Source organism: Genypterus blacodes, unplaced genomic scaffold (genome assembly GCF_046128005.1).
Source record: "Genypterus blacodes isolate CSIRO-AG114 ecotype Tasmania unplaced genomic scaffold, CSIRO-AGI_Gbla_v1 ptg000058l_1, whole genome shotgun sequence".
Classification (NCBI taxonomy): Eukaryota; Metazoa; Chordata; class Actinopteri; order Ophidiiformes; family Ophidiidae; genus Genypterus; species Genypterus blacodes.
The window spans coordinates 5412436-5440208 of record NW_027466870.1 but is presented as its reverse complement, the minus strand read 5'-3'; the positions used below and the strand labels follow the sequence as shown (position 1 = coordinate 5440208).

Genomic DNA, 27773 nt, shown 5'->3' with positions numbered 1-27773 from the left:
CTCACACAGGTAAAGTCAAATGCTGCTCCGATGCTGCACGGTTTAAAATACTGACCTACAAAAGGCAGCTGGACAGACGTCCACTTCGTGTTTATGTACATTTCAACGAAGACAATGACAGGTAACTGGATTTCAAATTATTTATTGATGAGCATTCATATTAGTATACTTGATTAGGAAAATTCATTCATTTAAACAAAAAACCTGATATCAATCTTGACCTTCAAACAGCATGGCTGCGTTTGTCAGGTACTGCAGCCTGACCATTCATAAAGACGTCAAACATGGAGATTCCTAGGAGGCTTTGGCAGCTAGTTTCCACCTTTGTAGCCACTGTTGTAAAGTTAGTCCTCCCTTACAGGCCTCAGGCAGAGCGTGCTGGGCGGGCTGATCCCACCTACGAGAACACATAAAACAGTGACATTAATCAGTAAGACAGGCACATGTAACTGCTGGAAGATAAGCTTAGCTAAGAGACAGGCTGTAAACAAAGCTTTATGTTCTTACAGGACAGGAAACTAGACTCCAAAAATGCCACCAGTCCCTTTACTCTATTTATGAAGTAATAAATAAGCACGACATCATCTACTTCAGAAATCTGTCTCACCAGTAAGAGATGGCAGTTTTGACTTGATCCCCGTAGGAAATGCCCTGTGCACACCGTTGGGTGAGGCCTCGCACTCTTGGTACCAGAGACATCAGAAGTTTCTGATCCTCCTCCTGGACTCTAAGCAGCAGAGCTAAGAAGAATAGAGGATAAACAACAGAGATCATGTAGATTAGATTAGATATCATCTATGGTAAACGTTTGATTTACTTACTTACTTACTGTTCCAAGTTTAAGGGTGTAAAAAGTTTCCCTCTCAAAGCGCTTCCTACCTTTTTGATCAGGTAAATGGAGCAATGCCTCTTCATTCTGTATTTTCTTCAGCGTGGCAGAGTGGAGTCGCAGTAACTGACGGAGAAATCGCAACTCGAGCTGTCGTGAGCGAGCCTGGGAACATAACTCCTCTGGAGCCTGAAGGGGGTGGGAGGCACAGGAAAAAAATTATTCTGTGTTACGGTGAGAGAACAAGGCAACAGAGAAAAAGTTTTATGAAAGGAAATCCAGCCAGTGGAAGAGCAAACTGTGCATCCTGGAGGTATAACACTGGGAGAATATATTAACATGGATCCCTATGGAGCAAAGTCACAGCACCCTAAAGAATACAAGGCTGTTGGTTTTGTGCAGTGAAATTGCTTTTCATGAACATTATTTTCATTAGTCTGGATTAACTAGAGGGAAGAGATGAGTTTGGCATTCTGCTGGGCGATTAAAACCCCTGTTTAGTTGAAGGAGCAGTACATCCTCTAGGCTCTGTACAATGCTGAGACAGAGCCTTGTTAGAGGAAACGTCCTTAAAGGCAACGTTGTAACTTTGATGAACTTAAATTACATCATCTATGTCACGATGTTATCCGAGGTCACAGTTGGTTAATGACATTGGACATCATTCATATGTCGTGTCCTTTACAGTCACAGTTCATCAGATGACATCACTAACTCTGTAGTTTTACTGTTGTATCTTTATGTGGCCTCAATATAGCTTTTCTGCCTGATTACATCACTTTGTTAGTCTAGCCTTATTATTGCTAGTAGCATTATGATGGCAGCACATGTTGATGAGGAATTCTAAGTTTTGTTTGTGCTTCCTGTCATTATTTTAAGAAATTGCCATTGATAAAGAAAATCTCCACACACACACCCTGTACAGTGGGAATTCCATGCTGAGACACAAGTTCTTGAAAGACGGGGACTGCAAGCGATGGATGGACATCCAAGATACAGGGATCCTTTGCACTCTGGAAACAAAACAAAAACATAATCAAGAGTCTGATGAAATGTGTTCTTTCCCATGCAGCACTGAGAGTCAAGAGCTTTCATTTCTCTTCAACAGGAGCCACAGTTAGATCATCTCTTACTATTAGGTACTCTAATAAATGGGTACATTTTGTAAATTGGTTACTAATTCATTACTATATGCAGCAAAGTCCACATGAGTAAGGAAGTCTGACAGACTGTGAGCCGAGGCAGTGAGTGTCTTTGGCCTTATAAGCACTGATTATGTATTGAACGGCTGATCTAAGAAACTCTCTTACCCTTCAATAGTCCTGCGGTCCAGAGCGCTGAGCGACACCGCTCCCACCTGTTTGGCTTCTTGGGAAATTGAGTTCCTATGTTTGTTGGCTGCAGTGACGACCTCACTGAAATGTGGCACCAGCTTGCCCTGGACAAATTCCTCCAACTGAAAACAGACGGGGAAGGTGATTGACGGCTCAGTAGTCAAAGCTGGTTGAAGCATGTGGAGCTTTTGGGCACTGGCACAATGCTGGCTACACTTAAGTTACAGTGGAGATATAAAAATACACTAATAGTGCTGCGGTGCTTCCATCAAGCAATGGCTGAAGCACAAACGCCAAGGTGCATGGACAGCGTGAACAAAACCTTCTACTATCTCTAAAGATCACAGACACACGGAGAACATCCAGACCTCTCTGTGCAGACGGATGAGCTCCGTCTTTCCCGTCGAGTTCCCTTTAATCAGACCCCTGATCTGCTCTTGTCTGAGAACCTGAAGACAAAACAGGAAAACATGTTAGTGGAGATACACTGACTGATCTCTCCCCATGTTTAACCATATGAGATGTACATCAGGAGCACATGCATATACTGTATTTCCAGAAACAACATAAAGCATAATGATAATGACATTTTGCAGGATTAGAAACTGTTTTATTCAAGAGAGGTCACAAGGTTTCATATCGTCCACTCACCACAAGGCGTCTAAAGTCCAGGATGCTCTGCCACTGGTTCTGCAGGTTTTTGAGGGCCTCCTGTCGACTTCTCGCATGCTGATCAAGTTTAACACATTGTTCTCTGATGTGATCCCGGGCAGCGGCCTGCATCACACACTGGAGTTCAAGTTCTAGTGCTGACCTGGAAGGAATAAAGCAGGCCCTGTAAATTCTTTCCCTTACACAAATCAATCCATTTAGTATTTGTCAAGTCCAGTGAGCAAATATTACTTACAGTGCCAGGGGATCAGTTTGGAGGTCATCTATGAGGCCAGACACCTCCTCCTCAGCCTCCTTCCTGCTGATCAGCAACTGATGTCGGAGCTGCTGGACCCTGGAGCGAGTCTTGACCAGTTCCACCAAACTCTGCTCCACCTCCTCCCATGCGGCCTGAACACACAGAGACCATCCAGAAGTAAACACAGATAAACTTACACTTACTATTAGAAACCCTCAGAATACTTGTGTTAATGTGTTTGAGCAGCACCTGTAAAAGGATCTTAACGGGTGGAAGCTCATGTTCCTCTTCTGTTGAGATGTCCAGTAGATGCTCACTCTCATAGCGAAACCTACAATTAACATGCAAGATAAATATGGAATTCCTTGGCGTTTCCAGAACAGAACACTAATAATAATAAATGAATTGGGTCTTACTGAAGAGCTGTCACATCCTGCGTCACATCCAGAGAGGCCAGCTTCTCCTCCAGCTCCTTCTGTTCCCTGGAAGCTAAATACTGCAGCGTGGAGAGGATTTGGTTGGGAGGATAGTTGCCCAACATGTTCTGAGAGATGACAGAGCAACAACAGGTTAATGAAGCGCAAAATGCAAATATTCAAATGGAATATAGACCAAGCGGCGTAGCAAAAGTCGACCAAGTTGTCACGAACCTCCACAACACTCAGCCAGTAGTGAAAGACGGCAGTTCTCTGTTCTCGGGTCATGCTGAGGAAAACACAAACGGTGAACTCAAAGAAAAGCTGAGTGCATTCTGAAAAATAATTGATGCAGTCTGTCAAAGAGTGTAGTAGTCTTACTGTTTGGCTGCAGAGTGTGACGTTTTCAGCTCACTCTCTTGCAATGACTGATAGAACAGCACTCTGTTGTTACACAGCTCTCTGACTTCACGCTAATGGGAAAACACACAAAAGAATCATTTGCTTCCATCAGAATCTGTTAGACCTGGTGTGTTAAAGGAGAGCTGTACATTCCCATCAAAATAAGATCTGAAGAGAGAAACTTAAATATTTTGAATAATAAATTGAATAAATGTGCATATACATCAAAGGTATTATTAAGAGTGAACATAGAGATTACACAGAGGAAGAGCTCCAGCTTATCTGCTGTAACAGCGGTCTATCAGCTCATTTCACTTTACCAGTTCCCACCTAAAACGGCAAATGCTGTGATTTTCAGCATTCATTTGTCTTCTGTCTGCACACATTTTCTGTTGGTTTTGTCACCTGTCATTTCATTCCTTATGTGTTTGTGTTTTGATGTCACGAGTAGGACATATATGCTGATGCTGAATCCAAACAGCTCGACATCAAATACAATGAAAAGCTAGAGACAGGTGCGACAATATCAGTATCATTTTTGTGATAGTCTTTATTTGTTTCTTTATGGCATTTCCTCTCTTACGTATAAACATTATTGGAAGGAAATACACTTTACTATTGAAAAAATGTCCATAACTCTTCCTGTGTTTTGCTGGGCTCCACTGTCACACACGGATCATTAGTTCAATCACTTACCAGGACCTGAGCCTCTGCTGTGCCTCTGGAGTTGAGGTTGCCACGATCACTGGTGGAAGATTTATTCTCGAAAAGAACTTCAATCTCTGCCTTCCTGCAACACAAACCAGGGCATGACAGTTTTTATCTGCTATACAGTTTGTGTACATCATTGAGTTTGCGTTAGTACTTCAGTTTCTAGCTCTTGCTCCTACTTGTTCATTTGCTCCAGGGCTTGGCAGTGTTCATTGATATTTTGGGTGTCATCAGACAGCACCTTGCGGCCCATGATGCAACGCTTCTTGAAGGCCTGTAGAAGGAGCTCCCTGCGCTGGCTGTCCTCCACCTGACCCCACTTATGACTGATGGACTGCTCTGTTTGATAATGATACAAGAAAACACTGAACATCAAATATTCACGCATACATAAGCACAGCGGAGAACAAAGAGCAGGAGGACATTGAGCCCAACAACAGCTCAAGGATCTGGGAATACAGATAATAGAATGGTAGAGGACAAGATATAATGTATACATTTCAGAATTCCTGTGTAATGTGTACACAAAATATCAAGTTTATATCTTGGTGCAAATGTATTTTTAATTCTTAATTCTGCATGCAAATTGGGGACTTTTGATAAATGTGAGCAGTTTGTACCAACAGCATATAAACAAGTCATTTCTTTATACATTTCTGCTTCTTTCTGTTGTTAAGGAATGACACAGTGCAGTTCACTGCCCTATCGCTGTGTGAACTAACCTTGAGTGGCCAAATGTTCTTGTGCCCCGCTGATCTGAGAGTCCAGGTGACCGATCTCATCCCGTAGCTGCTCTATCTTCCTCTGCAGCTCTCTCCTCTTAGCAGCCTCGCTCTGGCCCTCATTCTGCGTCGACTGAGCATGGAAAACACCAGAAGACACAATCACATACATTTATACAACTGGCATGCATGCTTTAATTAGAAATTACATACTACATGAGCCAAGTTATACCTCTTTGTCTTGAAGCACTTTGTACCTTGAGGATCATAAAGTTAAGGAGATTTTCAGAGTTGCTAAATCAATACAACATTCATCTCTGACATTCAGTGACAGAGTAGAGTTAAGAAGAGACTTCAGTGGCGAGCAAGAGGTTAAATATTCAAATCCCAATATGTGCTGGCCCAAATATTGAGTCTCTCATGTCTGACTGATGAATATCTGACATGCTGCTTATCTGTCAGGCACATTTTTTTAGAGACACCGGTGACTTTGAAGATGAAAGGATACCATTGAAGATTACCACGCACGATCCTGACATTCCTGGAAGATCAGAGGAGACGGTTAAAGAGATGATGAGCCATCATTGTGTACTAAATGAGATCGAGGATGCTTGAATATGTGAACGAGAGGTTTACATCCGGGCATGTTTCTATCACCAAGCAAGACTGACCTCTGCTGAAAAACATGATGAATGACGTATTTCCATATCGACTTCCCTGTGCCAACACACAGTCTGCAAAACAAAGACAAACATTGACGTTGTGAGGAATTGTAAACTCTAGCTGCTGTAAAACACAAAAACAGAATACATGAAAAACAAGCAGATACCGACGTTTTGAAGTAGCTGTCATGAGGCAGACTGCTCGGAGAAAGGCGGAACTCCTCTGTCGCCCATCGCTTCAGCTCGCGGACGAGACTCCCGTCCGCCATTCTCACCGTCGGTAACGGGCAGCAAAGTGAACAACAACTTGTCTCGACCCAGCTAGTAAACCGCGTACATTTGTCAGCAAGCCTGCTACAATACGTTAGCGATGTTGCTGTTGTTGTTGTTGTTGAAAATACCTACATATCCATTAATGCACACAACTCGACTGACTATTGAGAAAATGTCTGCTCTAAAAAAACAAAAACAAACATTCAACTTCCCGCTACTTTCCGCCATTTCCGTTCATGCATTTCCGTTGAGACAGCGCCCCCAGCGGGTCATTCTGAAAAATGACCGGAACCGACAAAATCATGAACTAGTATAACAATGAGTACAGAAAATAAATAGTAACATTTTAGTCTGTTACAAGCTAAATAAACCTGAAAATGTGGATTATTTACCCTAACGTATAGAAAAGTAATTACAATGCGTACATAAATTTCATCTTATGATTTCAGAGTAAAAGTTCCAAATCTAAATATTCAAATGTAGACATAAATCAGACAGTTTTTTCAGTTCAAGTTTTATTAAACCCTTTGTTAATCCCATCACTACACAGAATCAATCATGTAGTAGATGTCTAGATGCACAGCATTAGACCCTCTGTCCACAGGGGCACAATCTTTTTTTTTTTTAACCACATGATTTCAGCCAAGCTACAATAAGGTTCACAGTAAATATCCTGCACATACTGCATTCACCTTAGCAAATAAAAGTTAAGTCATCTCATGTAGTGTCATTTTCTTCTGAAGACAATTTCACAATTCTCTGTGTTACAAGTTTGTTAAATTACATAAACCTGAGTTTGATACAAAACTTGATGCTCTCTCCACATTTCAAAACCTATAATGACAACAATGCCATGGCAATATTGTTATGTAAGGCTCATGATTTCTTTTTTTATAGAGAATACAAAAATGCAAAATACATGGAAATCAACCCACTGTTACATTTTTTTAAAATAGGGAGGAAAAAAAAAAACACCCAAAAACATTCACAATGAGCGCACAAAAGGCAACACAGGAGTCCCTAAAGTATTTGTTAGCATGGAAAATAAAGTTGGATCCGTTGTCCTTGTTGCTATGTCCTTTGGGATCAAAACTTGTCCATCTCAAAGCTGTGAGTACACGGTCCTGTAGTGACTCACTACAGTCTTTTACAGATTTGCAAAGCTACCGTATCCTGGTGAAGAGATTTAAAACTGATACAGATTCCTGAAACAAAAACATTGAAAACACAGTTAGTCATTTTGATATGTGAGATCCACTGAATGCTGTCCCAAACCAAGAGCTGTCTCACCTTTGTTGACCGTGTTTTACTGAATACATTCCAGAAGCGAAGGGTTTCGTCTCCTGCTCCTGTGACAATCGCCTCACCATCTGGGGACATGGCCTGAAAAAAGACAGGGAAGATAAAAGTTATGAGGCTTCTGACAGTTCTAGAACACCAAAATAAAAAGGAGAACACACACACACACACACACACACACACACACACACACTGACCAGATATAGGACTCTGTAGGAGTGTCCCGTGAGCTTGGCCACCTGAGTGAGGGCCGGATATTTCCATACCAGGATCTGGTTCTGTGAGTATCCATGGGTGCTCACCTGGAAAAACAGAGCGGCTTAAGACTTCCCAGATATGTAAAGAAATGGTCCCAAATGGATATTTAACCACAGTCCAATTACAGGAATCTCGTGTCACTTACCAGCTCATTTGCATGCTTGGACCAGGCCAGGTTACAAACCTGTGAGCCTGTGTCCATACACTGCAGCGGCTGGGAGGTCAGGGTGTTCCAGAATCGAATACAGCGGTCGGCAGTGCCGCCACCAGATGCCAGCAGGCCGTGCTGGTGAGGAGACCAAGCAATGGCCTTCACTGCAGCCAGGTGATCCATGTATGTTTGCACTGGGCTAAGTGAGGAGTGGTTCCACACCAGCAACTAACACAACAAATAAAACGCACAGGGCATCATTAGAACAAAGGCGTGTTGATGCAGTTTCCATGCAACTGAAATGTATTACCACTAATCACTGACGGTTCACTTGTCACCTCTTATGCCAGTAAATGTACCTTGTTGTCGTTGCCCCCAGATGCGAGCAGCTGATGGTCGGTGCTCCACTTTAAGCCGCACACTTCCTGCCTGTGTCCCTGCAGCCGTTTCTCTGACTGCAGGGGAGGCGTCCGTACATCCCTTTGAAGAATCATACGATCGCGGCTGCCCGAAGACAACTGGTCTGCATTCCAAGCCAACGCTCCTGCCGACGGACACGACCAGAACGAAGATTAATTTATGTCCCATCACTCTCAAAAGATGCTGTTGCACTGTGACTCAGATTAAACCTCTATGACAGAAATAATTAGGTGTTGTCCCACAGGCGTCTTTCACACTCTGTATCAAAATGCAATCTCAGTAGCCAGATATATTATCTGCATCATGACGGCTGATGATGGCATTTACAGCTCACATCAACACGCCTCGCTGTTATCTGGATTCTGCTCACATTGTGGCTCGTCCCATTATGGTTTTCAAGGCAATGCTCCTAATCCCTTTCTAAAACGACTACTAAGCTTTTGTACTTGGGCTGTCATATGAGCGGTTGTGTAAAAGAATGATATCATCCATATTCACCAACTCTAGCAGTGTGTCCTTCCAGAGTGAAGAGTTTCTTCCCGGCACCAGCGTCCCAGATCTGTACATAGCCTTTATGAGTCCCCACTGCCACCAGGCTGCCCTAAACAACAGAAGCAGAGTCCTCTCATTAACAACAACAAAAATACAACAACAATTCACTTAAGGCAATAAATGTTTGGGAAGTCATATAGGACAACTCACTCTCTCAGACCAGCCGACTGACGTGACCGAGTCTCCCTCCACTGATAAGTCACACAGCCTTGTTACCTGAGCAACACAGTAGTTGGGTGAGCTGCTACATCACAGAACTGAAAATCATATTTACTTATTTCACATCCAATAAAAGAATGATGTAAACAAACACCTGGCTTGTGCAGGCGCTCCACAGGTAAACACAGGTGCCCAGACCCACACTGAGCACATTGAGGGAGGACCAGTCCACCAGGTTGAGGTAGAAGTCATCCTGCAGCTCGGGAGCGTCCAGGACTTTAAAGGGGATCTTGGAGATCTTTCGAGTCGGCTTCCTCGGAGAACGCAACAATTTCTGACTTAAGCAGGAAACACAGGACATTATGGAAACTTAATATCAGAATGCAAATTTAATTCAAATTTGTCTACAATGTGCCCAAGAAGATTATTAAAATGTGTTTCTTACCTTTTGCTACTGACAGCAGACAGGGAGTAGGGGGAGATGCTGGTGCCATCATCTCGTGACGACCTTCTGGTATTGATAGAATACTGCAGAGTAGACATAGAAAGAGATCAGGCTAAACTCCAAAAGCTTCAGTGACATTATAATAGAGCTTCTTGTTGTCTTTGGTAGTAAAGAGCAACGTGCTGGGTAACTATTATATAAAAAGAAAAGGAGTGTACACACATTAAAGAGGCTACTCCTCTCAGGGGTGGTGATCTGAAGGCGCCTGTCCTCCGTCTGGGGGTCCTGGATCTTGTCTATGCCGGCTCCCAGCAGCTCATTCTTCAGCAAAGCAGAGTAGGCCAGCCCATCTGCTGTATGCACAAGATACACACACACCACACCGTGTTCAGATGTATACATTGATAAAGCATTGTTTTCCTGGATTACTGATGAACTGATACTTCTGTTTACCTTTGCCATTATCAGAAGTGGCATCCTTTGTTTTTCTGTTCTGACTTGGCGACTTCTCATTTTCCTTTTAGAAAAGATAACGTCACTGACTTTGACATTTTTCAGACGGGACAATCACACATAATCAACTTCAACACTTTTCTTAAAATATGAATTTACAGAGCGTGCAGCTTACATTGATCCTGTGGAAGTTGATGCTCCAGTTGGCTCCTGCTCTGGTGGGAATGAATCTGTCTCCGTGCTTCGTGGGTGAGGACAGCGGAGAACAAGCAGGTGTCCAGATTTTCTGAATTACACAACAATGTATTTGTATTTAATCAATAGTGTGTCTTTATAACAGCTGCTCTAAGGTTTGTGTGGAGACGTGCAAAGGTCATGGAGATTGACCCATACAACATTACAAGCCTACACGCACTGGATCTGTTACTCCCCGTGTGTTGTTAATTCATCCAACATTTTCAGCATCAATTAGGAGTGGAGATGAACTGAGAAGAAAGGACTCACAACAGGATTCACGTTGTCATTCTGAATGTTGATATGTCGCAGGAGGCGATGTTCATAAAGTGGATCCATCCTGAACAAAGATCCCGAGTCCACAGCCACAGGCCGGGTGGGCAGAGACCTGTTCAATCAGAAAAGAGGGAAAATCTTTAAAATGTCAACGTAAATGTTATGGGAATTCAAAAGGAAGATTAGATTGGCCAGAGAACTGTGATATGAAGCTGTGTCCTGTAAAGTAAGCCTTCTAGGTTTACGATTATGATACAATACAATTAAATACACTTTATTTATTCCAAGCGGACCATTTAACAAGGTAACAGCACACTCGGTTGAATAGACCTGATAATACTGAGCAAAGTTTCATTATTTGCATGGTGAAACTCTCCTGCTCTCTTCTTATAAAGACCATAGCTTGACATTTACCTGTCACGTGTGGTCTCGATTAAATTAAATTCATGAAAACTTGCGAGGGTTCGGTGTGTAGGAAGAGCAAAGTATTCATTTGGTTGTTACTTGTCAACTTTGAACCTGTCGAAAGCAGAAGCAAGAAGGACGCAAAGAAAGGCTAATGAGAAGTGGCTAAGTAGCTAGTAGCAGCTAGCTCAGCTCAGTCACATTTAGTTACGACAGCGTCCTTACCGTAAGTCTCTGAAAAGCCGCGCCCGCGATATCAAAGCACCACGATATTAAATGGAAAGTAGCGGAATATGTTAAGTTCCCCTCTGCGGGGTAACGCTGGTTGAGCAGTTTAAGGGAAGAGTGAGGTTAAAGGACATGAGTGCATTGTGGGAGTTTTGTACCCCGATGACGTACAGCTGTTAAATCAAAACACGGAAATGCTACATTTTCCTGCGCACACACATCAAATTCAAAATGGTTTCTTCATTGAAATGTTGCAATCACAAAGGTTTGGGGGAATTTCATGTTAAAGAAGAAGTTGGTCATTTTACTGTGGTATCAGCGTCACTCGCTGGAAGAGACGTTCAGGTTACACACATCCTAGATTTCTGTTTATCAGTGTGGTTGCTCAAACATTCAATATGTAATAACTTAAACATGAAAAGAAGAAGTAAATAAAACAAACTGGTAAACCTAACATTGTTCTCCATTCTAACGAATTAGTTTGTTTCGTTGACATATTTGTACCTCACAGGTGAGTAACAACAATGGTTTTCCAACACACTGCTGTTTTTCCACTTAGCTTTTCAGTTATTTTGCGATGTTTTTTTGGGTCATTGTAAATTCATTCTTTCAGTCTTCCACATGTCAGTGATATTTTAAATATCATCACTTCTCAACCGTTACATCAAAAACAAATCAAAGGTTGAATCTGATGAATGAGGCGGTGGAGTGCAGTGGTCCATTCAAAGGTCATAGTAGATAAAAATCCTATATGCACATTACATTTCTGTTGCTTATCCAAGTCAAAGCACGTAGAAGAGGAAGTATAAGAAGAAGAAGAAGAAGTACAAGTATATGACTATATAGTACGTAAAGCTGAAATATCGAGTCATGTCCAAGTGCCACATGCAGGTGGCGCACTAGATCTATTTTCCAGACCCGGGGCAGCTGTAACTGTTGTCAACAGTGCTGTATAGTGGAGATGAATGCAATGACCTAAGTAGGTTTCACTCAGCTGAAGCATGTTGGGCTCATTATTCGATGGAAAACAGCTCAGACAACAAGAATCTCATCGTAGTGACAACAAACTACATAATTTTGATCTGGTGACTTGCACATCCCCTTCCTCCTTTTTTGGATTGCGACATAACGTTGTTTTTTTTATCTGTGTGTGTGTGTGTGTGTGTGTGTGTGTGTGTGTTTCCCAGTGTGTTTATGTGTTACACACTCATCGAAAAACAGAGTGACTGCACTTCAATATCAGATCTCCTTTATAGATAACATGTAGGTGTATATTATGAAATGTACTGCTAATGACCCTGCAGCTATAGAACATGTCTGAGCCTCTAATGCAGGTGACAGACGTGTAGTGTAATGATCATAATCACACACTAAGCACACACTGGGCCACAGGTGAACTTCACTGTGTGTGTTCTGGTGAGTGAACTTATAGAACAACTTCAGATATACAACATGTTATTCTACAAGTGTGAACAAAGTAGCCTCCCCCCTCTCTCTCTACGTCTCTCCCCCTGGCTGCTTGTCTGTCTTTCTCATTCACAGACACACCCACATAACACTGGCGCCAACAGGCAAATCCCCCACTCGCACCCCCCCAACTCCACTGACCTCTAATTATGTCATGCGAGAAAGCTGTGTCCCATTGAAAAGCTCTCTTAATCAAACCCAATTAATTCCGCTATTTTCCCTTATTATCCTTTTCAAGGAACGCGTCTCTCCAATAAGACTGTTAACTCCAGCCGGGGCCCTTTCAGATCTACTGGGGTGTGGGAGTGAAATAATAGATTGCACAATTAATTAGTTAGTCATTAGGGACATTTGACAATTGTCTTTAATGAAGATAGCAACCATGGTAAAGAAGTGAGCTACGGCTTCCCCTGGAACAGTTTTACTCCTATTTGTGATTCATATTAAACTTTAAAATCTGACATCCTCACAGGGAATACAACCTCTTAGTTTAATATTTGGTAAACACCAGATTGCCGTTCAGCCTTTCCCCCCCGTTTACCCACTCAGGAGGATGAAACGTCCATGTTCCTGTTTGGAAACCACCAGCTGCAACTCCAGGCATTTTTGTCATCTTGTCATTCGTTGTTTGACCTCAAAGATGTGGACAAGATTGATTTTTCTCCACAATCCAGATGTCCAAAATAGATTAGGTTATGTTCTGCATGGGCACACATGTAACGCTGTGACAAAAGAGATGCGTTGACGCTGAGCTGCTGTGACAGCGTTGAAATCATATACAGACACAAATCAGTCAGACAAAAGGAAAGAGGACTTTTGATTCAACAACAAGAGTCGCTGAAGTCTCATTTGGCTCACATGTAACTCAAGTCATGGAGGTTTTGTATTGAGGAGTGTAACTTCCCACCACTTTCCAGATCCTGCTGATCTGATGCTCTTTTTTCCCATGCTTTTCTTTGTGCCACTCACTCCGGCTCAATGCATGCCTTCTTGGCCCCTGACTGTGACTCCGGCCCTGAACCCAGCCCCAGCTGAGCAGTGCCAAGCCGTCCGGCAGTCAGTGTCTGTTCAGGCCCGCCTGGACCCGGCTCGGCCTGGGTGCTAATCCCTGGGCTGTCAGAGGACCCTGCTCTGAACTCATCCTGCAACACAGGAAAACGCTCTAATTGGGGGATTTTCTGCATCATTAAGTCTAGTGAGCAGCCATCCCATCCCACCCTCCTCCCTCCCTCTCCCCCTCTCTCTCTCTCTCCCCCCACTCTTACTCTCTCTCTCTCTCACTCACACACTTTTCTCTTAATCTCTTTCTTAATGTTTATCTTTTTCTTTCCTCTTCACTTTTCCTTCCCTACATCCTCTCTCCTTCCTTTCCATCTTTTTTCTTCTGCTCTGTCATAATTTTTTGGCTCTACTCCTATAGATTATACCCAAAGAAGATGCCTAAAGGATTTCTCTTTCATCCACCCGGTGTGTTTGTTGTGCTTGGGCAAAACCACGCAGGCAAAATCCTGTAAATACAAATCAACAGGTGAAAGTGATTGGCTCCACTAAGTCTTACAAAGCCTTAGCAGGAAAACACATCTGAAGGATCCTTTTAGGTTTTAGGTCTTGTTTTTCTTATTGTACTAAGATGTGACTTAAAAATATGAAAATTAATGTATTCATGTTACAAAATTGGAAATAGTATATAATTTCTGGACCCATAAACAGAGCCAGAGAGCATCAAATAGGCCCTGTTGCATCACCTGGCTCACCCATATGCTTTTGTACTGAGGTCCATCCAGACCTCCATCTGTCCAAGAAAGTGATTCACAGTCTGAAGAGAGCAGCAAGCAGAGCGGCACCCGTCCCTCTATGAACATGTGTTACAGCGGCCTCGCCGGCCGGTCCGCCTGCCTCCCTTCTTGGGGGCAATTAGGGAGCCGGGCCCTGTGGTCAGAGGCCCCCCTGGGAAGCCCTGATTGATTGGAGACTCATCTTCCTAACAGCCTGGCACCCTGCCACATAGACATAGAGGGAGGAGTAAACAGAGAGAAAGAGCTTTTATATGACAGTGAGGGAGGGACAGGGTGTTAGAGAAAAAGAAAGAACATGTCTCCATCCATGTATGTCAGATGATAATGACTAACTTTGTAATCTTGGATTGAACTTCAGATCGACTGGATGTGTGGGAATGAGAGCACAGCAGTGAGGACAGAGTGGGGACGCACATTCTATCAAACTAGATTTATTTTCAGTATTCATTCTTTCCAGAATATGTACATCAATGTCCCAGACAAAGTCATAATAAAAGGAAACAATGACTCAACTAGAAGAGCTGGACAGGAATTCTTTTTAAAAATCTGTGCATTTTCACATAAAAAACTAAGACTGTCAAACATCTGCTCCATGTTTGTCCATTATCTAACCTTTGGCTTATTCTTGCTCCAGAAATCACTTATCTGCACCCTAAAGATGCTGACTTTGTGACAGGCAGTCCTCTCAGGGAGCGAGGTCCCAGCATTGTGTCATACTAATACTGTGTCTACACATCATTACATAATAATACTACAACATTATGAGGACAGACAGTGAGCAGCAAATGTCAAACTGAGCTTTTCCCTCTGTGATGAAGCAGAAATGAGTCCTGTCTTTATTGTTGATGTCATCATTGTGGGATGCTGCAACTCTCACATCAGATGAAAGTGAAACATCTCAACAATGGAATGAGCGGTTATGGAAAAATGAGTTTCCTTTAGAAAAATATAAAAATAAAAAGGATTCTGAAATTGCACTTTAAGATGAAAGATTTGTTTCTCCCTCTTGTTCAGTAACTAGACTTTAACATTCAGTTCAGAGATGCCACTGTTATATCTAAATCCAAAACACTAAGCTATTGTATACAGGAGTTCTCTATCTACTCTGCTGTGTGTTTAAGTTTAAATTTAAGTTTAATCTTCTCTAATTTTAAGACAATTAGAGCTTCCCCCTGTGACAGATGGTAAAGGAGCAACATTGTGTCACTAATGACCCAGAGGAGCTACAATCCATGTTTCTCCTCATTTGACACAGGCTGGAAAAAAAATGGAAAAATGGTTACAAGGGCCCATTTAGTGCAGCCTGAGACCGTTTCCCCCCTTCAATTTTAGACAAAGAGGATACACTTGGATCAATTGTGCCGAACAAAGAGTGAACTATGTGGGGTGACACATCACACAGGGCTCTTTCTGCTGCGCTGCACGTACTCACAACCACCCAACACCGAGCTGCCAACAGGTTTTCTCCTCCAACAGCCACTCAAGCAAAAAGAAAACAGCCACTTCACTCACTTCTTTCTTCCTTTTACTTCTTTCATTAAAGCGTTTGTGCATCTTTTTTTTTTTTTTTGGTATAATCATTCCGACTCCACTTTACAACTTGTGCCTAAATGAAACGAGTCAACGTGTGTCACTTTCCTCCAGTTGGAACAAATAAAGTGGGCAGCCAGTAAGTACAAACACTAAATCCAACCTGTAAGAAGCAAAGTATATGAGAATCAATGAAATATCTGTTATTGTTCCATAAATGAGCGAGAGAAGTAGTTTCCAATCGCAGTCGCGGATGTTTTGAAAGCTGCTCTCGTGTTGTGACCAAAGCTGAGTCATGGAAATAAGACAATTGGATTAATTAGTAAAAAAACAAACTAATTAGAGCGAGGAAGGAGTAAAATAATCAAATGACATGTAATTGAAGAATACACCCGCAGCAGTGTTCCGTTTAGGAGATTCTCTTCTGATTGTCTTCCCCTCACAGGGATACCAGGCATGAAATGTGATCACTGTGGTTGTGACCGAATATCAGCCTGTTACAGATTCACACGCTTCACACTCTGCCTGCAACACACTGCCAATGTTCAGAGTCCAGAGAGATGAGAGTTCACTTCTGCTCCTTGTTTCTTTCAGGTGTATTTTCAAAAGTAAAAAGTGAAAAAAAAGTACAAATTCTTGTTCAAATTCCATTTTCCAAAGACCACGATGCTACTATTCAGTGTTCATGATGTCACTCTGCCCAACAAGTCAAGACACAACTCCAGTATCTCCCTTTCCAGTTGTTAATCTCATGGATTGGCAGATTTGTAAATCACATGGGTTGCCAGGTTTTGTCCATCGACTGAATGTGCTCCTTGGCTTTCATCCTCAACGCAGCAATACTGGAGCTGCGCTGGTCCACATCCTCCAGAGGATACTTATCAGAGAAGGGAGCCGGACACTGGTACGGAGGGGGCGCCATGCTCTGCATACCCTGGGTCATGGAGGGATGAGGGTGGGGATGAGAGTGATGATGAGGATGAGGATGAGGATGAGGATGAGGATGAGGAGGTGGAGGAGGAGGATGAGGGGAGGAGTTGAGGAAGCAGTGGCTGGGGTAGCTGGGCTGAAGACCTTGAGCCGGGCCCATGAAGCCGGGGATGCTGTGGACCGGTGTGGCACTGGAGAGCGGGGACGTCAACCAGGGGTCCAGAGGAAGGGAGTTGCTCATTGGACCCATGCTTGAGTGAACAGGTGGTGGTCGGTTGAAGGACAACATGGGTGAGTCATGGATCTTCATGGTGCTGGCGTCCATTTTCTCCTGTCGACGCCACTTAGCTCTGCGGTTCTGGAACCAAACCTGGAGAAGAAAATGGAATGAAGTCAACCTGAGGGTGGCGACACAGTGCTCCTCCCCTGGACTGTACAGTTATGATCCATCCTCCATTAGCAGGCAAACAAACCACCAGACCATTACACAAACTCACACGTGACGTCATTAAACAGATATGGAGCTGAAAAGTTTCCCACGAGTGCCTCTACATTCTTACACCGCTTGCAGGCGAGTAATCTCTTGCAACCGCAACCAGACAGGTTTGAATGTGAACACTTCTGTCCTGCTTTAACCTCACATTGATAAATCCAGCTGGCTTCTTGCCAGGCCTGAGGTTGCCGCCTTAGTTTAAGCTCCTGCTGAAGATGGCTGAGGCCGATTTAAGACTGCACTTTCTCGTCCCTTGCACTCTTTAAGACTCTGACTTTACCACATGTAAGCATATGTGTGCATGGACAGTAGGTGTGTGAGTGCTGACGTTTACATACTCAGACTTTTTGAACTAACGGTGCCTCCCTGTTTGGTGCTGGAGCGTCTTCAAACTACGTCTAAGTAAGTAAAACAAGTATGACAACAACATCCCCCTGTTTAGTGTTTGTCTAGTCTAACGTTTAGGGCCCAGACGTTAACCCTCAGGCCAGGCTTAGCCTAAACTTTAGGCTAAGCCTGGCCTGAGGGTTAACTGTAAACGTGTGCCTTGGAGGCTGGTAATAAACAACATCAACAATATCTTCCAACTACGACTGGTGTTTGTGGAGTTTGGAGGAAGAACCCCGCGACATACAGGTAAGATAGAAATTTGTTCAATTGTGCCCGAGTCAACAATAGCACAAAACAACAAACCTTACATATTATAGTCTACAACTTCATAACGATACCAGACCTTAAGTCATTGTACAAAATATCTTAGGAGCATCATATCACTATAGATCAGGAGTATCTGTCTGTTAAGATGTGATGTCATAGTCTGTGATGTTGCTGATGGTCCTACCTGAACTCGGACCTCAGGCAGGTTGACCTTCATGGCCAGCTCCTCTCTGCTGTACACGTCTGGGTAGTGGGACTTCTCAAAGGCTCGCTCCAGCTCGTGGAGCTGGTAGGTGGTGAAGGTGGTGCGGTTGCGTCTGTGTTTCTTCTTGGGCTGCTCGTCTTTGCAGGACTCCGGAGATTTGCCTTCGTCGCTCTCCGCGCTCTTCCTCAGTTCGCTCAGCTCTGCGTCACACTTGTTGGTGAACAGGCCAGAGTCTGCGGAGCAAACACAGGGGGAAGGAATTATTGTCAGATTTAGCGTTGATTGTCAAATTCAGAGGGAAACAGAAGGGTTAGCAGGACGGAGAATGCGTGGCTCTCTTTCCAGTAGAGCACACATTACTTTGACACCTGTAACAAAGGCCTACAGTAGGTCAGTGAAGCAAGCAGTCTCCTCAGTGAACCTAAGAAACGTGCCTAATCCCATTTACAAACCCTGCTCTCATTGTTTACTTTCTCCCTTAGAGTCAGTGTTGAGAGAGAGATGCAATCAACTAAGTGTTTACATATATCAACAGAAACCAACAGGTCTGTCAATATGTTCAGGCAAATCATGGATGCAACTAAGTGTGTGAACTTAGCTAAATGTTACAGTATGTTCAGTTTAAAGGGTTCTTTGACATGTACAGTACAGTTTGTGCTGCTTTAGAACGACAGGTGTGTTTACTATTTAGTGTTCTTTTAAAGAAAGGAAGGAGTTTGGGAAATCTTCAACCTGTAGAGATGCATGTCCTCTTTAATATCTGTATCTCTATCTTGTAATGATTTGTAGCTCACACACACACACACTCCTTCGACACCACTGTTATGTACATACTGGAGTGATCTTTAACATTCCCCTCAGTGAACTAAGTGACCGCCTGTGTGTGTTGAAGTGTTTCTGTGAATGCTGTTGATGGAACAGAAGCCGGGGAGTTTTGTTCTCCTAACTGACAAACAGGAGCAAAGATTTTGGGGGTTCGTTTATCTTCTTCTCATTAAGCGGAGATGACAAAGGCTGCAGTGCTGTGACAAAGGCAGAGGTCAGGTCTGGTTCAGTAACCAGCTCTTCGGCCTGTCAGCCATCACAGCCGCCCGTCTGAAGGCGGCCCACTGTTTATCAGCAGCACAACATCTCAGCACTAAACGGGGTTGAGCGACAGAACAGAGAGAGGAAAAACAGAAGAAGCTCATTCAGGGGAGAGCTGGACAAAAGACAAGATGATGTCACTGCTGTTGATGTTTGTTAATCCCGAAAAAAGCTGGATTCTCTGATTCCGGTTCAAACACATTTGTGATTATTTTCGCCACAAAAATCCCAAGCCACCTGCCAGATCCTGTGTGTGTGTGTGTGTGTGTGTGTGTGTGTGTGTGTGTGTGTGTGTGTGTGTGTGTGTGTGTGTGAAAGCGGCTCCAGATTAAACATGAAAAACCAGATTCTGAGATGCAGCGATAATGAACCACTGTGCATTCTAATCTGCACAGAGGGGAAGATTAGGAGAATTCCACACGGAGACGGGATTGAGCGCGTGGACTCAGATCACCTCTCATTGAAAAGGGGGAAGAAAAAAAAACTTCATAACTGTATTTCATAGTCCAAACGTGGTGACTGATGTGGAATAGATGATTGAGCGAGAGGCCCCTGATCCTGCGTCAGAAAGTTCAGTTAAAGTATATTTAATTTGCTTGATTGATTCCATGCTTCTTTAGTTATTGCTGTCTTAAAACCTCAAATAAGATCAGAATCATCTCAGTCCAGCATGAGAAGTTACAGGCAGACAGTTTGTTATAAAGTTATGGCCAGTGTTGTATTCATTTGGTTGGTTTTTAAATTCATTAGAGTGTACATATCCTAAAGTCGCTGTAACAAAATAAGGTTTATTTGCTCTAATTCAAACCTTTAACCCCAGCTCACACAGCTATTATGCAGCATCAGCACCTGTTGGTTGATGTTGACTCACCATGGTACTGCTGCTGCTCCGTGCTGCCGTCTCTCAGAGAGGGAAGGTGGCCGCTGTAGGTGGGGTGAGATGAGGGCTCCTGTTGCTTCCCAGACTCTGCCAGGATGTCAATGTCCACCACCTTCTGCGGCCCCGGGGCCCCAGTGGGGCTGAGCATGGGGTCCTGATCCTTACTGAAACCTAGGATGACATCGATGCTGTGGACGCGGCCCCCCGCAGCCGCACCTCCACCTTTCCCCATTTCGTGGTAGTTGCTGGGTGAGAGGCAGCTGTCGTCCACCATGCTCATGGTATCCAGTGATAAATGCATTTGAGCGTCTGGGCGGTGACCTACAGCAAGAGGAAAACTGTTTAAGTAAGAGACTGAAGGTAAACATCCCAGCTCCTGTGTTTGCCTGGGAAAACAGACGCCCAGCCTGCAAACGGCCTTCCTCCCACAGCAACGAGGAAACAAGGAAACTCAACCTACAGAAGTTACACCTTACTAAATACTTCTAACTTTTGAATAATTACATAATCAAGAATAAAGAATGCTGCATTTAAAACAATCAAACTATCTCAGATGCATTAAAGCAACATGTATTTTATTTACTGTTTACTTTCTGTAATGTAATTAAAACCTCCACATATTTACAGTTTCAGTGATAAAGCACATTAAAGTTTGTCTCTTACCTTTATGAGTGAATTTGTTGAAGTTGCCGATGTTCCACCTGTTCAGCGGCTCAGATCCACTTAGTGAACCACTCAACACTTCTGCATCCCTTCAGGTCTGAAAGCGCGCTCACAGAAACACTCAGAGCTTAATGTGCAGACAAATACAACCATCCAATGCGGTGAGCGCTGTGTTCACCTACTGAGTTAAGACACCATGAAGTCCAGCACAGGGAGGAGTGGGCGAGGACAGAGGAGGAGAGGGAGGGAGGAGAGTGGGACAGGGAGGGAGAGGTGGATGAGGCTGAGGGGGGCGTCAGAGGTAAAACGAGGGGATTAAGAGAGGGTTATTAATTGGAATCCTTCCCCTTTAAGAATGACTGGCAGTTGTTTTCTGGTCAAGCGATTGTTTTTAATGTCATTTCCATTCACCCCCCACAGGAGGAGGCCTGGGCTAATGAAGCCCCGGACAAGACTTTCTTTCATAAACTCATTGTTTTACAGACAAAAAGACCCTGAATGTTTTCACATCGCACCCCTAGACCCCCATTATGCAGAGCTAAGTGAAAAAACAAACTGAAATGACAATAGATGAGGTAAAATCTAATAAAGCAGATAGAATGTTGTATAAAGTGACATTTTAAAGTTTCAAAACATGCGTAAGTCAATTTTATTAACACAAACGTCCCACCAAAAAATAGCAAATAGCATATTGTCCTCTGAAGTGTTCCTTTGTGGCGTTCAGGGTTTTTGTGTTATATTGGTGATAAGTAGAGGAGTCTGAGCGCGGACGTGTCTGCCGGCAGCTTTGAGTCAGTGGTTGACCTGGCTTAGTGAGGCAAGTGTCACAGAAATGAAGCACGCCTCTAATGACGCTGACGAGATTTCCTGTGACCTCAAACATATTTAAAGATAAGTGAGACAAAGGTCAGGTTAGGGTAGACAGCCCAGTCGCTCTAGAAGACAAAGCAGAGTCCAACCACGGTGTGGTTAAATAGTAGAAACACCAATACCACGTAACCATAACAACAAAAATGAACATGAAACAGGAAGTTGTCTGGATAATACCAGAGAGAAGGCTTGGTATAAATAGAACAATTCAAAGTGAAGGGTAGACGAGTCATCTTTACCAATAAGGTCCTAAAAGATCATAAAACTGTTTACAGGCACGATACCATAATGTGTGTGTGTGAAGTGTGTGCCGTAAAATCCACATTTTGGCGTGAAATGAAATGACAAAGCCCGGGGTTTTGCCAGTGCTGACATATCTTGACATGAAGGTGCCGCTGTGGGTGAAGGCATAACAAACGGAGTGCAAAAGGGCTCGGGCGCCCTCCTCCATTTCATCTCATTAGCGATACTCAAACAGAGCGGAGAGTGAAAGGCGGAGCGGCCTGGTGTGAAACGTAGGCACAGTTGCAGGTCAAACCCGGGATCACAGAGGTCAGATGTGGCTCCGGCAAGGGAAAAGGCTCATTATCTTATTTGATTAATTAAGTTAAGGTCTCTGACTTAAAATGACGAAATATCAGCTTCAGGCAGACGCAGTGATGTCAACAATATTCATTCCCATCAGAGACATTAGTTTGTTGGCATAACAACGCTCACTGTCAACATTCTGATGCGCTAACGACAGGACTCACTTATCACCTCCTGGTTTGGTTGAATATATTTTCATCCTGGCGCTGTTGTTTCCCTGTTATCCTAATAGAGCATAGATTAAGAGGGAACAGTGTAGTTATCAGGCTGCTTAGTTTTATCAGATGACAACGTAAGTCCCTCTGATCCTATTAGAGGCAAAAGCAGCTAACGTGTAAATGCGTAGTGTCAGCTTACTGAGGGAAGGAGACGGAGAGAGAGAGAGAGAGAGAGAGGGGGGAAGAGAGAGAGAGAGAGAGAGAGAGAGAGAGATCCTGAATGGACCCAGGTCAAGAGAAAGAAATCTTAAAAAGAAAGAGAGTCTTAAAAAATCAATTTCATTATACCTTCATTACTCCTCTTTATTCTTGAGGTCTGACTCACAGAAAAAGAAGTATGTGCAATCTAAGAGTGTACGTCGTGTATGTGTGAGTGTTCTGTCATCCTGAGGAGAGGAGATTCCATTTTATTCTCCTCTATAATTCTGTTTATTTACAAACAATGTGAATAAGTGTTACAACCAGAACAATCAGACAAACTCAAACATTGACACATGGTGATGTACAGGAATAAATACTGAACTATATACAGACAGTACATCAATAAATATGATACAGTTCACACTGGCAAAAACAGCAGGAGAGACAATAAACAAAGCCCCTCATGCTGTATGACCCCGGACTACAAGAGGAGAGAGAAAGTAGAAATGACACTAAAATAGATGAGAGGTGAGGCTATATATAACAACAACAATGATAATTAATCTAGTATCTCCAAATCTGCACATCATGTGACCTGCAGTGGAGAGCAGTGTATGGGTGATATGGTCTCTTCCTGTGTGTGTGTGTGTGTGTGTGTGTGTGTGTGTGTGTGTGTGTGTGTGTGTGTGTGTGTGAGCTCAACACTGAGATGCAGACCTGCTCTCATCTCTCTCCTCAGCAGCTGAGCACTGCAGACATTTACTCATCTCTCCGTCCAGTTTGTCCCTCAGCCTGTGGAAGGAGGGCCTCCTGCGTGGCTCCTGCTTCCAGCAGCTCCTCATCAGGAGGTAAACGGCAGGCGGGCAGTCGTCCGGAGCCTCCATGCGGTAACCTTCGTCCACTTGCTCCTTCACATCCTTCAGAGACTGCAGCACGGGACAGAGACGAGCAAGTCACAGGGAGAACATGAATTTCATATTATTGTCACATTTCCTCTCCACACACACATATACACACACATAGATATGGGTTACACACGTGATCCAATCATCCCACATCACATTGATCTTTAACACAGTTTTAACACTCTCTGCTCTCTGCTCTCCCTCTTGTTTTGGCCTGTTACCAACCCAACAAGGCCTGTGACCTCCTTGACCTCTGTTGCAGATAAGGAGCAACTTCCTCTTCCTACCACCAAAACCGGCTCACTGAGTGGATTACTCTCTGAAAATAATGTCCCGTCATATAGAGACGGCAGACTGATTCATGTGAGCTCCTGGTCTTTGGTAAATCTTCATCCTGGCTGACGCACTGCAGGCCGACCTTGATCTCTCTGACCCTAAATAGTTTCCATACATCCCTCCTCAGATGACGAACGTTACCAGTAAGCCTGGCTGCTCTCCTCTGAGACGTGACGTGGAGACACAATTACGCAACCGGCTTGACACACTTTCCCCGCATGTTGGGCCACCGGGTCAGGGCAGGTGACCAGGATCTGACCTGCTAGCTTCTTTATACGTTCTGTTTAACCTACTGCGACAATGACGACATAGTGGATTGGAGGGGAGAGGAGGTGTGAGGGCACATTTGTAGTGCAGTAGGTTTATTAAGGCTTATACTGCTATTACACACTCTCTCACAGTTAGGTCTGGAGACACCTACCATCTTAGGGTAGGGTTGACGTCCGAAAGAGAAGATCTCCCATAAAAGAACGCCGTAGCTCCACACGTCAGACCTCGTAGAGAACTTCTGGAAAAAGGGAGTGTAGTTGTAAAGGAACAGAAGGTTGTAAACAAAGAAAGAGGCAGGAAAAGTCACCAACCTCTTTCTTCAGAGCTTCTGGCGCCGTCCACTTGACCGGTACTTTGACGTTATCCGACGTCTTGCGGTCCATTTTGGTGAGGCCAAAGTCGCTGATCTTTGCCACGCCGTCCTCAGAGACCAGGATGTTACGGGCCGCCAAGTCTCTGTGAACAAGCCTCTTTGACTCCAGGTACTCCATGCCCTCACACACATCACTGCCCACACACATGCACACACACACAAGTCCGGTGTTAACTTGTAAGGCAGACGCAGTTACAGGAAGAGGAATTGATGATGTTTGAGCTTACAGTGCAAAGCGGAGCAGCTGGACTCCATTTACAACTGAACGACCTCTGGTCCTGAGGAAATTAACAAGGTTTCCCTGCAAAAACACAATCATCATTAGTTTATATACTTACTTATTGGTATCGTTGATTGTTTAATGACGTGCTGTACTTTTCAGAGCCCTGTACCTTGGTCATCAGCTGTGTGACGATGTGCAACCCTTTGTGCAGGATGACTCCCAGCAAACGCACCAGGTTTTTATGCTGGAGCTTCCTGGAAAGAGTGAACCAGGTATGAAAGTCTGGAGTTCCAATAATGATCATGTGTAATATGCAGTGATTTGATCCTGCACACACTCACGTCATCACTGTGGTCTCCTGCAGGAACGCCTGAGCGGTGACGTCACACTTGATGGTCTTTACTGCCACCTTCTGGCCCATGTAGTCTCCTTTATGGACAGCTGGGAAACACAGGAAGGTGTTTAGGCATCACACTTTCAGCCCTCAGACGACACTTCTTTCTTTTTTTAAATATTCATAATACATTCCATTACAAAAGGAACAAAGGAACGCTCACAACTCACCTCCAAACTCGCCCTCTCCTATATTCTCTCCCAGTGTGAGCTTCCTGATGTCTAGCAGCCATCCACCTGGAGGACACACACATGGAGAACAGGCAACAGTTTTTATGTTATCTGCATTTATCTGAGCATCATCCTGTGATATTCTCAGTTCCTACCAAACAAAGACACGGTTGTCCTCAGATCAAACCTACTTTTAGACAGCTCCAGCTCAGCTGACTTGGTTCCTTCTTTTGCTTTGGGCTTCAGGAGCGTCGTAGCGATGGAGCCTTTGTTCTTTGAGTAGAACTGTAAAGATGTAAACAACACTGTATGGGCGGATATTCAACAAACGCGCTCATCTAGGTAACAGATCCAGTTGAAGTAAGGCTGTAATATTTAAGCCAGACTACACTGAAGCATGTTTGTTGTGGTCTTGCCAGCGCCACACTCTGGTGGTCAGCAGTCAAGACGTGATTCAGCCCAGATGTTCAGCTGGAACATTCGTCTCTGTTCTTCCTCACAGGGGTTAGTCAGCTGGTCTGACTCAGGTCTCAATACATCTGTGCGTCACTGATAAAGTGGTGCTGGTGATGACACACACACTCACACACGCACACAGAAGCCAAAAACAGATAAAGCCTGACAGGAACAGGACAGGGGCTTTTTTTCAGTTTTTTTCTCTATTCTGAGACATCTATTTTTAAGTGTCACTTTTGCTTATGGTCTGCAAAATGTAAAAGCTGAATTAATTCGTTTTAATGTGGCTTTTGTAATATTTCTGTTAAGAAAAAATGTATGGAAACTTTAGGAATGAATGCTTGTTTTGTTTTGACTCCTGCAGCTGTATTTAGTCCAGACTGAGCCGAGTTGTTCTGCAGCTCATTCTCCGCCCTCTCACCTGTATCATGTCGATGAGGTTGTAGAAATACTGCTTGTTATCGATGGTCAGCTTGTTGTCCTGGTAGATCACCCGGTAGTGCACGACCTCAGCAGACACGCAGACACAAAGGACGTAATCACCGGGGTGACGGATGGACTCTCGCACCAGGAACAGTCCGTCCTCTGCCGGCTGCAGCTCACACACCGCCTCTGGGCCGGAGATCTTTCCATGAAACCACCTGGAGAGGGACAGCACACCAACATTGCGAAAAAGACGTGAGGTGTCATGTAGGACTTTGACGTGACGCTGTCACATAGAAAGAGATGGATGTGACACAACAAAAAAGGAAGTTGGGAGTTATTTATGATGGTGTTATGGTTCACTAACATTCCACACCATCGGTCACAAGATTGGTTTTAAAGTTCAGCCAACAACAGGAAATAACTGTGGTAAAACACAGGCCTGTGTAGGAGAGTGAATGATGCAGACTCTTACGGCATGAGGCTGAGGCTGGGGTGAACACTGATGGCCTCTCTTTCTCGCACATTGTTGGAGTTTATGAGTCCTTCCTCTCCTGTGGTGTTGTGTCTCACCTTGTAACATCCTTTTGCCTAGAAGACACCGTCGTAGAACAAATATTCATAAGCACACGTGACACTGACTGAAATATGTGTAGGTTCTTTCCCACATGCTGGTGAGTGAAAGTACCGTAGCCGTGTCCAGAACAGTGAGAATGTCTCCTTTGTGGTATGCCAGTTCTCCGGGTTTGGGCTTCCTGTGGTCCCCCTTTGCTACACACTGGGTGCCGGCAGCCCAGTTCATCTACAGGCAGAGACCAGGGACAAGGCATGAGACCCAGACCTCCTGTAAGCATTCTCTGTGATACAGAGGATAACTGGAAAAGTCTGTTCTTCATCACACTTTACTCTGGAACACCAAGTAACTTTTGTTTATCAGGTCACTAACACTGGATTCAGTATTTGTGCCTCACACACAGGCTAATAAGTAAGACATTTACACAAAAAAATCAATCAGTTTTTTAAAGAAATCATTAAACAACCTCTTAATTCTTTCTGAGTAACTAATTGTATTTTTTTCCCCGGGGGAGCACTATTTGGCAAGTGAAAAGTGCCCCTTCAAATTTGACTGCTTATTAGGTTCTTTTTTTAAGTTAGTTCCAAAAGAAAACATTGGATTAAAGCCTTTCAGAACACAAACTTGCATTCCATCATGTCCACATCACATTTCTCACCATTCTCTTCAGCTGAGGCGGAAGCTTCAACAGATCTGTGAACAGAGCCTGAAGAGGAACAACAAAGATAAACACAGACATCTGAGGAATCACAAAACTATTCTCACAAAACATTGACAGCAAACCAAAGGTACAGGCGGATCTGTTTCAGTACCTGAGGCTCCGTAGAGACCCTGGCAGCCTTTCCCCCAAGACAGATGTGTTCGCAAACAGGAACGATTTAGGAAGCTTTCAGATCTTCAGCAGAGCTTATTCCTTCCCTCCATCCACACACACAGACTTCATTGACAAGCATTGAAGTAACTGTGAGAGTAGACGCTGCACACAC

The 27773-nt window shown here is 43.8% G+C and overlaps 4 protein-coding genes across 5 annotated transcripts; all 4 read right to left on the bottom strand.

Moving 5' to 3' along the window:
- Nucleotides 1-126: 126 nt before the first annotated feature.
- Nucleotides 127-6506, bottom strand: haus5 (HAUS augmin-like complex, subunit 5). The gene is made up of 19 exons (XM_076153003.1): nt 6158-6506; nt 5996-6058; nt 5833-5865; nt 5557-5581; nt 5325-5457; nt 4782-4941; nt 4588-4681; nt 3871-3962; nt 3724-3778; nt 3490-3617; nt 3323-3404; nt 3071-3225; nt 2815-2977; nt 2532-2612; nt 2140-2285; nt 1746-1842; nt 880-1018; nt 608-740; nt 127-397 (listed from the first exon to the last, which is right to left on the bottom strand). Exons 1-19 carry the CDS (start codon nt 6253-6255, stop codon nt 295-297), a joined length of 1980 nt encoding a protein of 659 aa, XP_076009118.1. The 5' UTR covers nt 6256-6506; the 3' UTR covers nt 127-294.
- A 338-nt stretch (nt 6507-6844) lies between these two features.
- On the bottom strand, nt 6845-11321 carry LOC143003079 (fizzy-related protein homolog). Of its 2 annotated transcripts, none has more exons than XM_076153564.1 (14): nt 11137-11321; nt 10501-10618; nt 10172-10282; nt 9997-10060; nt 9766-9896; nt 9544-9626; nt 9253-9436; nt 9090-9155; nt 8886-8988; nt 8327-8511; nt 7962-8195; nt 7756-7860; nt 7550-7642; nt 6845-7464 (listed from the first exon to the last, which is right to left on the bottom strand). In XM_076153564.1, the coding sequence occupies exons 2-14, from the start codon at nt 10567-10569 to the stop codon at nt 7423-7425; spliced, it is 1470 nt and encodes a 489-aa protein (XP_076009679.1). In that variant the 5' UTR covers nt 10570-10618; nt 11137-11321; the 3' UTR covers nt 6845-7422. The 2 variants fall into 2 exon arrangements, with proteins under 2 accessions (XP_076009679.1, XP_076009681.1); XM_076153566.1 differs by lacking the exon at nt 11137-11321 and adding an exon at nt 10921-11110.
- Nucleotides 11322-14882: 3561 nt separating this feature from the next.
- rx1 (retinal homeobox gene 1) lies at nt 14883-20564 on the bottom strand. The gene is made up of 3 exons (XM_076153343.1): nt 20175-20564; nt 18197-18450; nt 14883-17232 (listed from the first exon to the last, which is right to left on the bottom strand). Exons 1-3 carry the CDS (start codon nt 20482-20484, stop codon nt 16705-16707), a joined length of 1092 nt encoding a protein of 363 aa, XP_076009458.1. The 5' UTR covers nt 20485-20564; the 3' UTR covers nt 14883-16704.
- A 2797-nt stretch (nt 20565-23361) lies between these two features.
- matk (megakaryocyte-associated tyrosine kinase) lies at nt 23362-27749 on the bottom strand. The gene is made up of 13 exons (XM_076153128.1): nt 27600-27749; nt 27446-27493; nt 26902-27015; nt 26689-26804; nt 26212-26431; nt 25526-25619; nt 25335-25400; nt 25112-25211; nt 24940-25024; nt 24775-24848; nt 24486-24681; nt 24326-24412; nt 23362-23589 (listed from the first exon to the last, which is right to left on the bottom strand). The coding sequence occupies exons 2-13, from the start codon at nt 27446-27448 to the stop codon at nt 23362-23364; spliced, it is 1383 nt and encodes a 460-aa protein (XP_076009243.1). The 5' UTR covers nt 27449-27493; nt 27600-27749.
- Between the last annotated feature and the right edge of the window lie 24 nt (nt 27750-27773).

Coding starts and splice junctions, on each gene's coding strand:
- haus5 (XM_076153003.1), bottom strand. CDS start 6,255: ATGGCGGACGGGAGTCTCGTCCGCGAGCTGAAGCGATGGGCGACAGAG. Junction 3,963..4,587: donor CAGCAGAGGCTCAGGTCCTG/GTAAGTGATTGA, acceptor TTTTCCCATTAG/CGTGAAGTCAGAGAGCTGTG. Junction 2,613..2,814: donor TGGACTTTAGACGCCTTGTG/GTGAGTGGACGA, acceptor TTTTGTCTTCAG/GTTCTCAGACAAGAGCAGAT.
- LOC143003079 (XM_076153564.1), bottom strand. CDS start 10,569: ATGGATCCACTTTATGAACATCGCCTCCTGCGACATATCAACATTCAG. Junction 9,627..9,765: donor AGAGGAGTAGCCTCTTTAAT/GTGTGTACACTC, acceptor TCTACTCTGCAG/TATTCTATCAATACCAGAAG. Junction 7,643..7,755: donor CCTACAGAGTCCTATATCTG/GTCAGTGTGTGT, acceptor GTCTTTTTTCAG/GCCATGTCCCCAGATGGTGA.
- rx1 (XM_076153343.1), bottom strand. CDS start 20,484: ATGCATTTATCACTGGATACCATGAGCATGGTGGACGACAGCTGCCTC. Junction 18,451..20,174: donor GGAGCAGCAGCAGTACCATG/GTGAGTCAACAT, acceptor TTTGCTCCGCAG/ACTCTGGCCTGTTCACCAAC. Junction 17,233..18,196: donor TGCCTGAGGTCCGAGTTCAG/GTAGGACCATCA, acceptor TTTCTTCTCCAG/GTTTGGTTCCAGAACCGCAG.
- matk (XM_076153128.1), bottom strand. Junction 25,025..25,111: donor CAGGAGACCACAGTGATGAC/GTGAGTGTGTGC, acceptor CACTCTTTCCAG/GAAGCTCCAGCATAAAAACC. Junction 24,682..24,774: donor CAGCTGCTCCGCTTTGCACT/GTAAGCTCAAAC, acceptor GTGTGTGGGCAG/TGATGTGTGTGAGGGCATGG.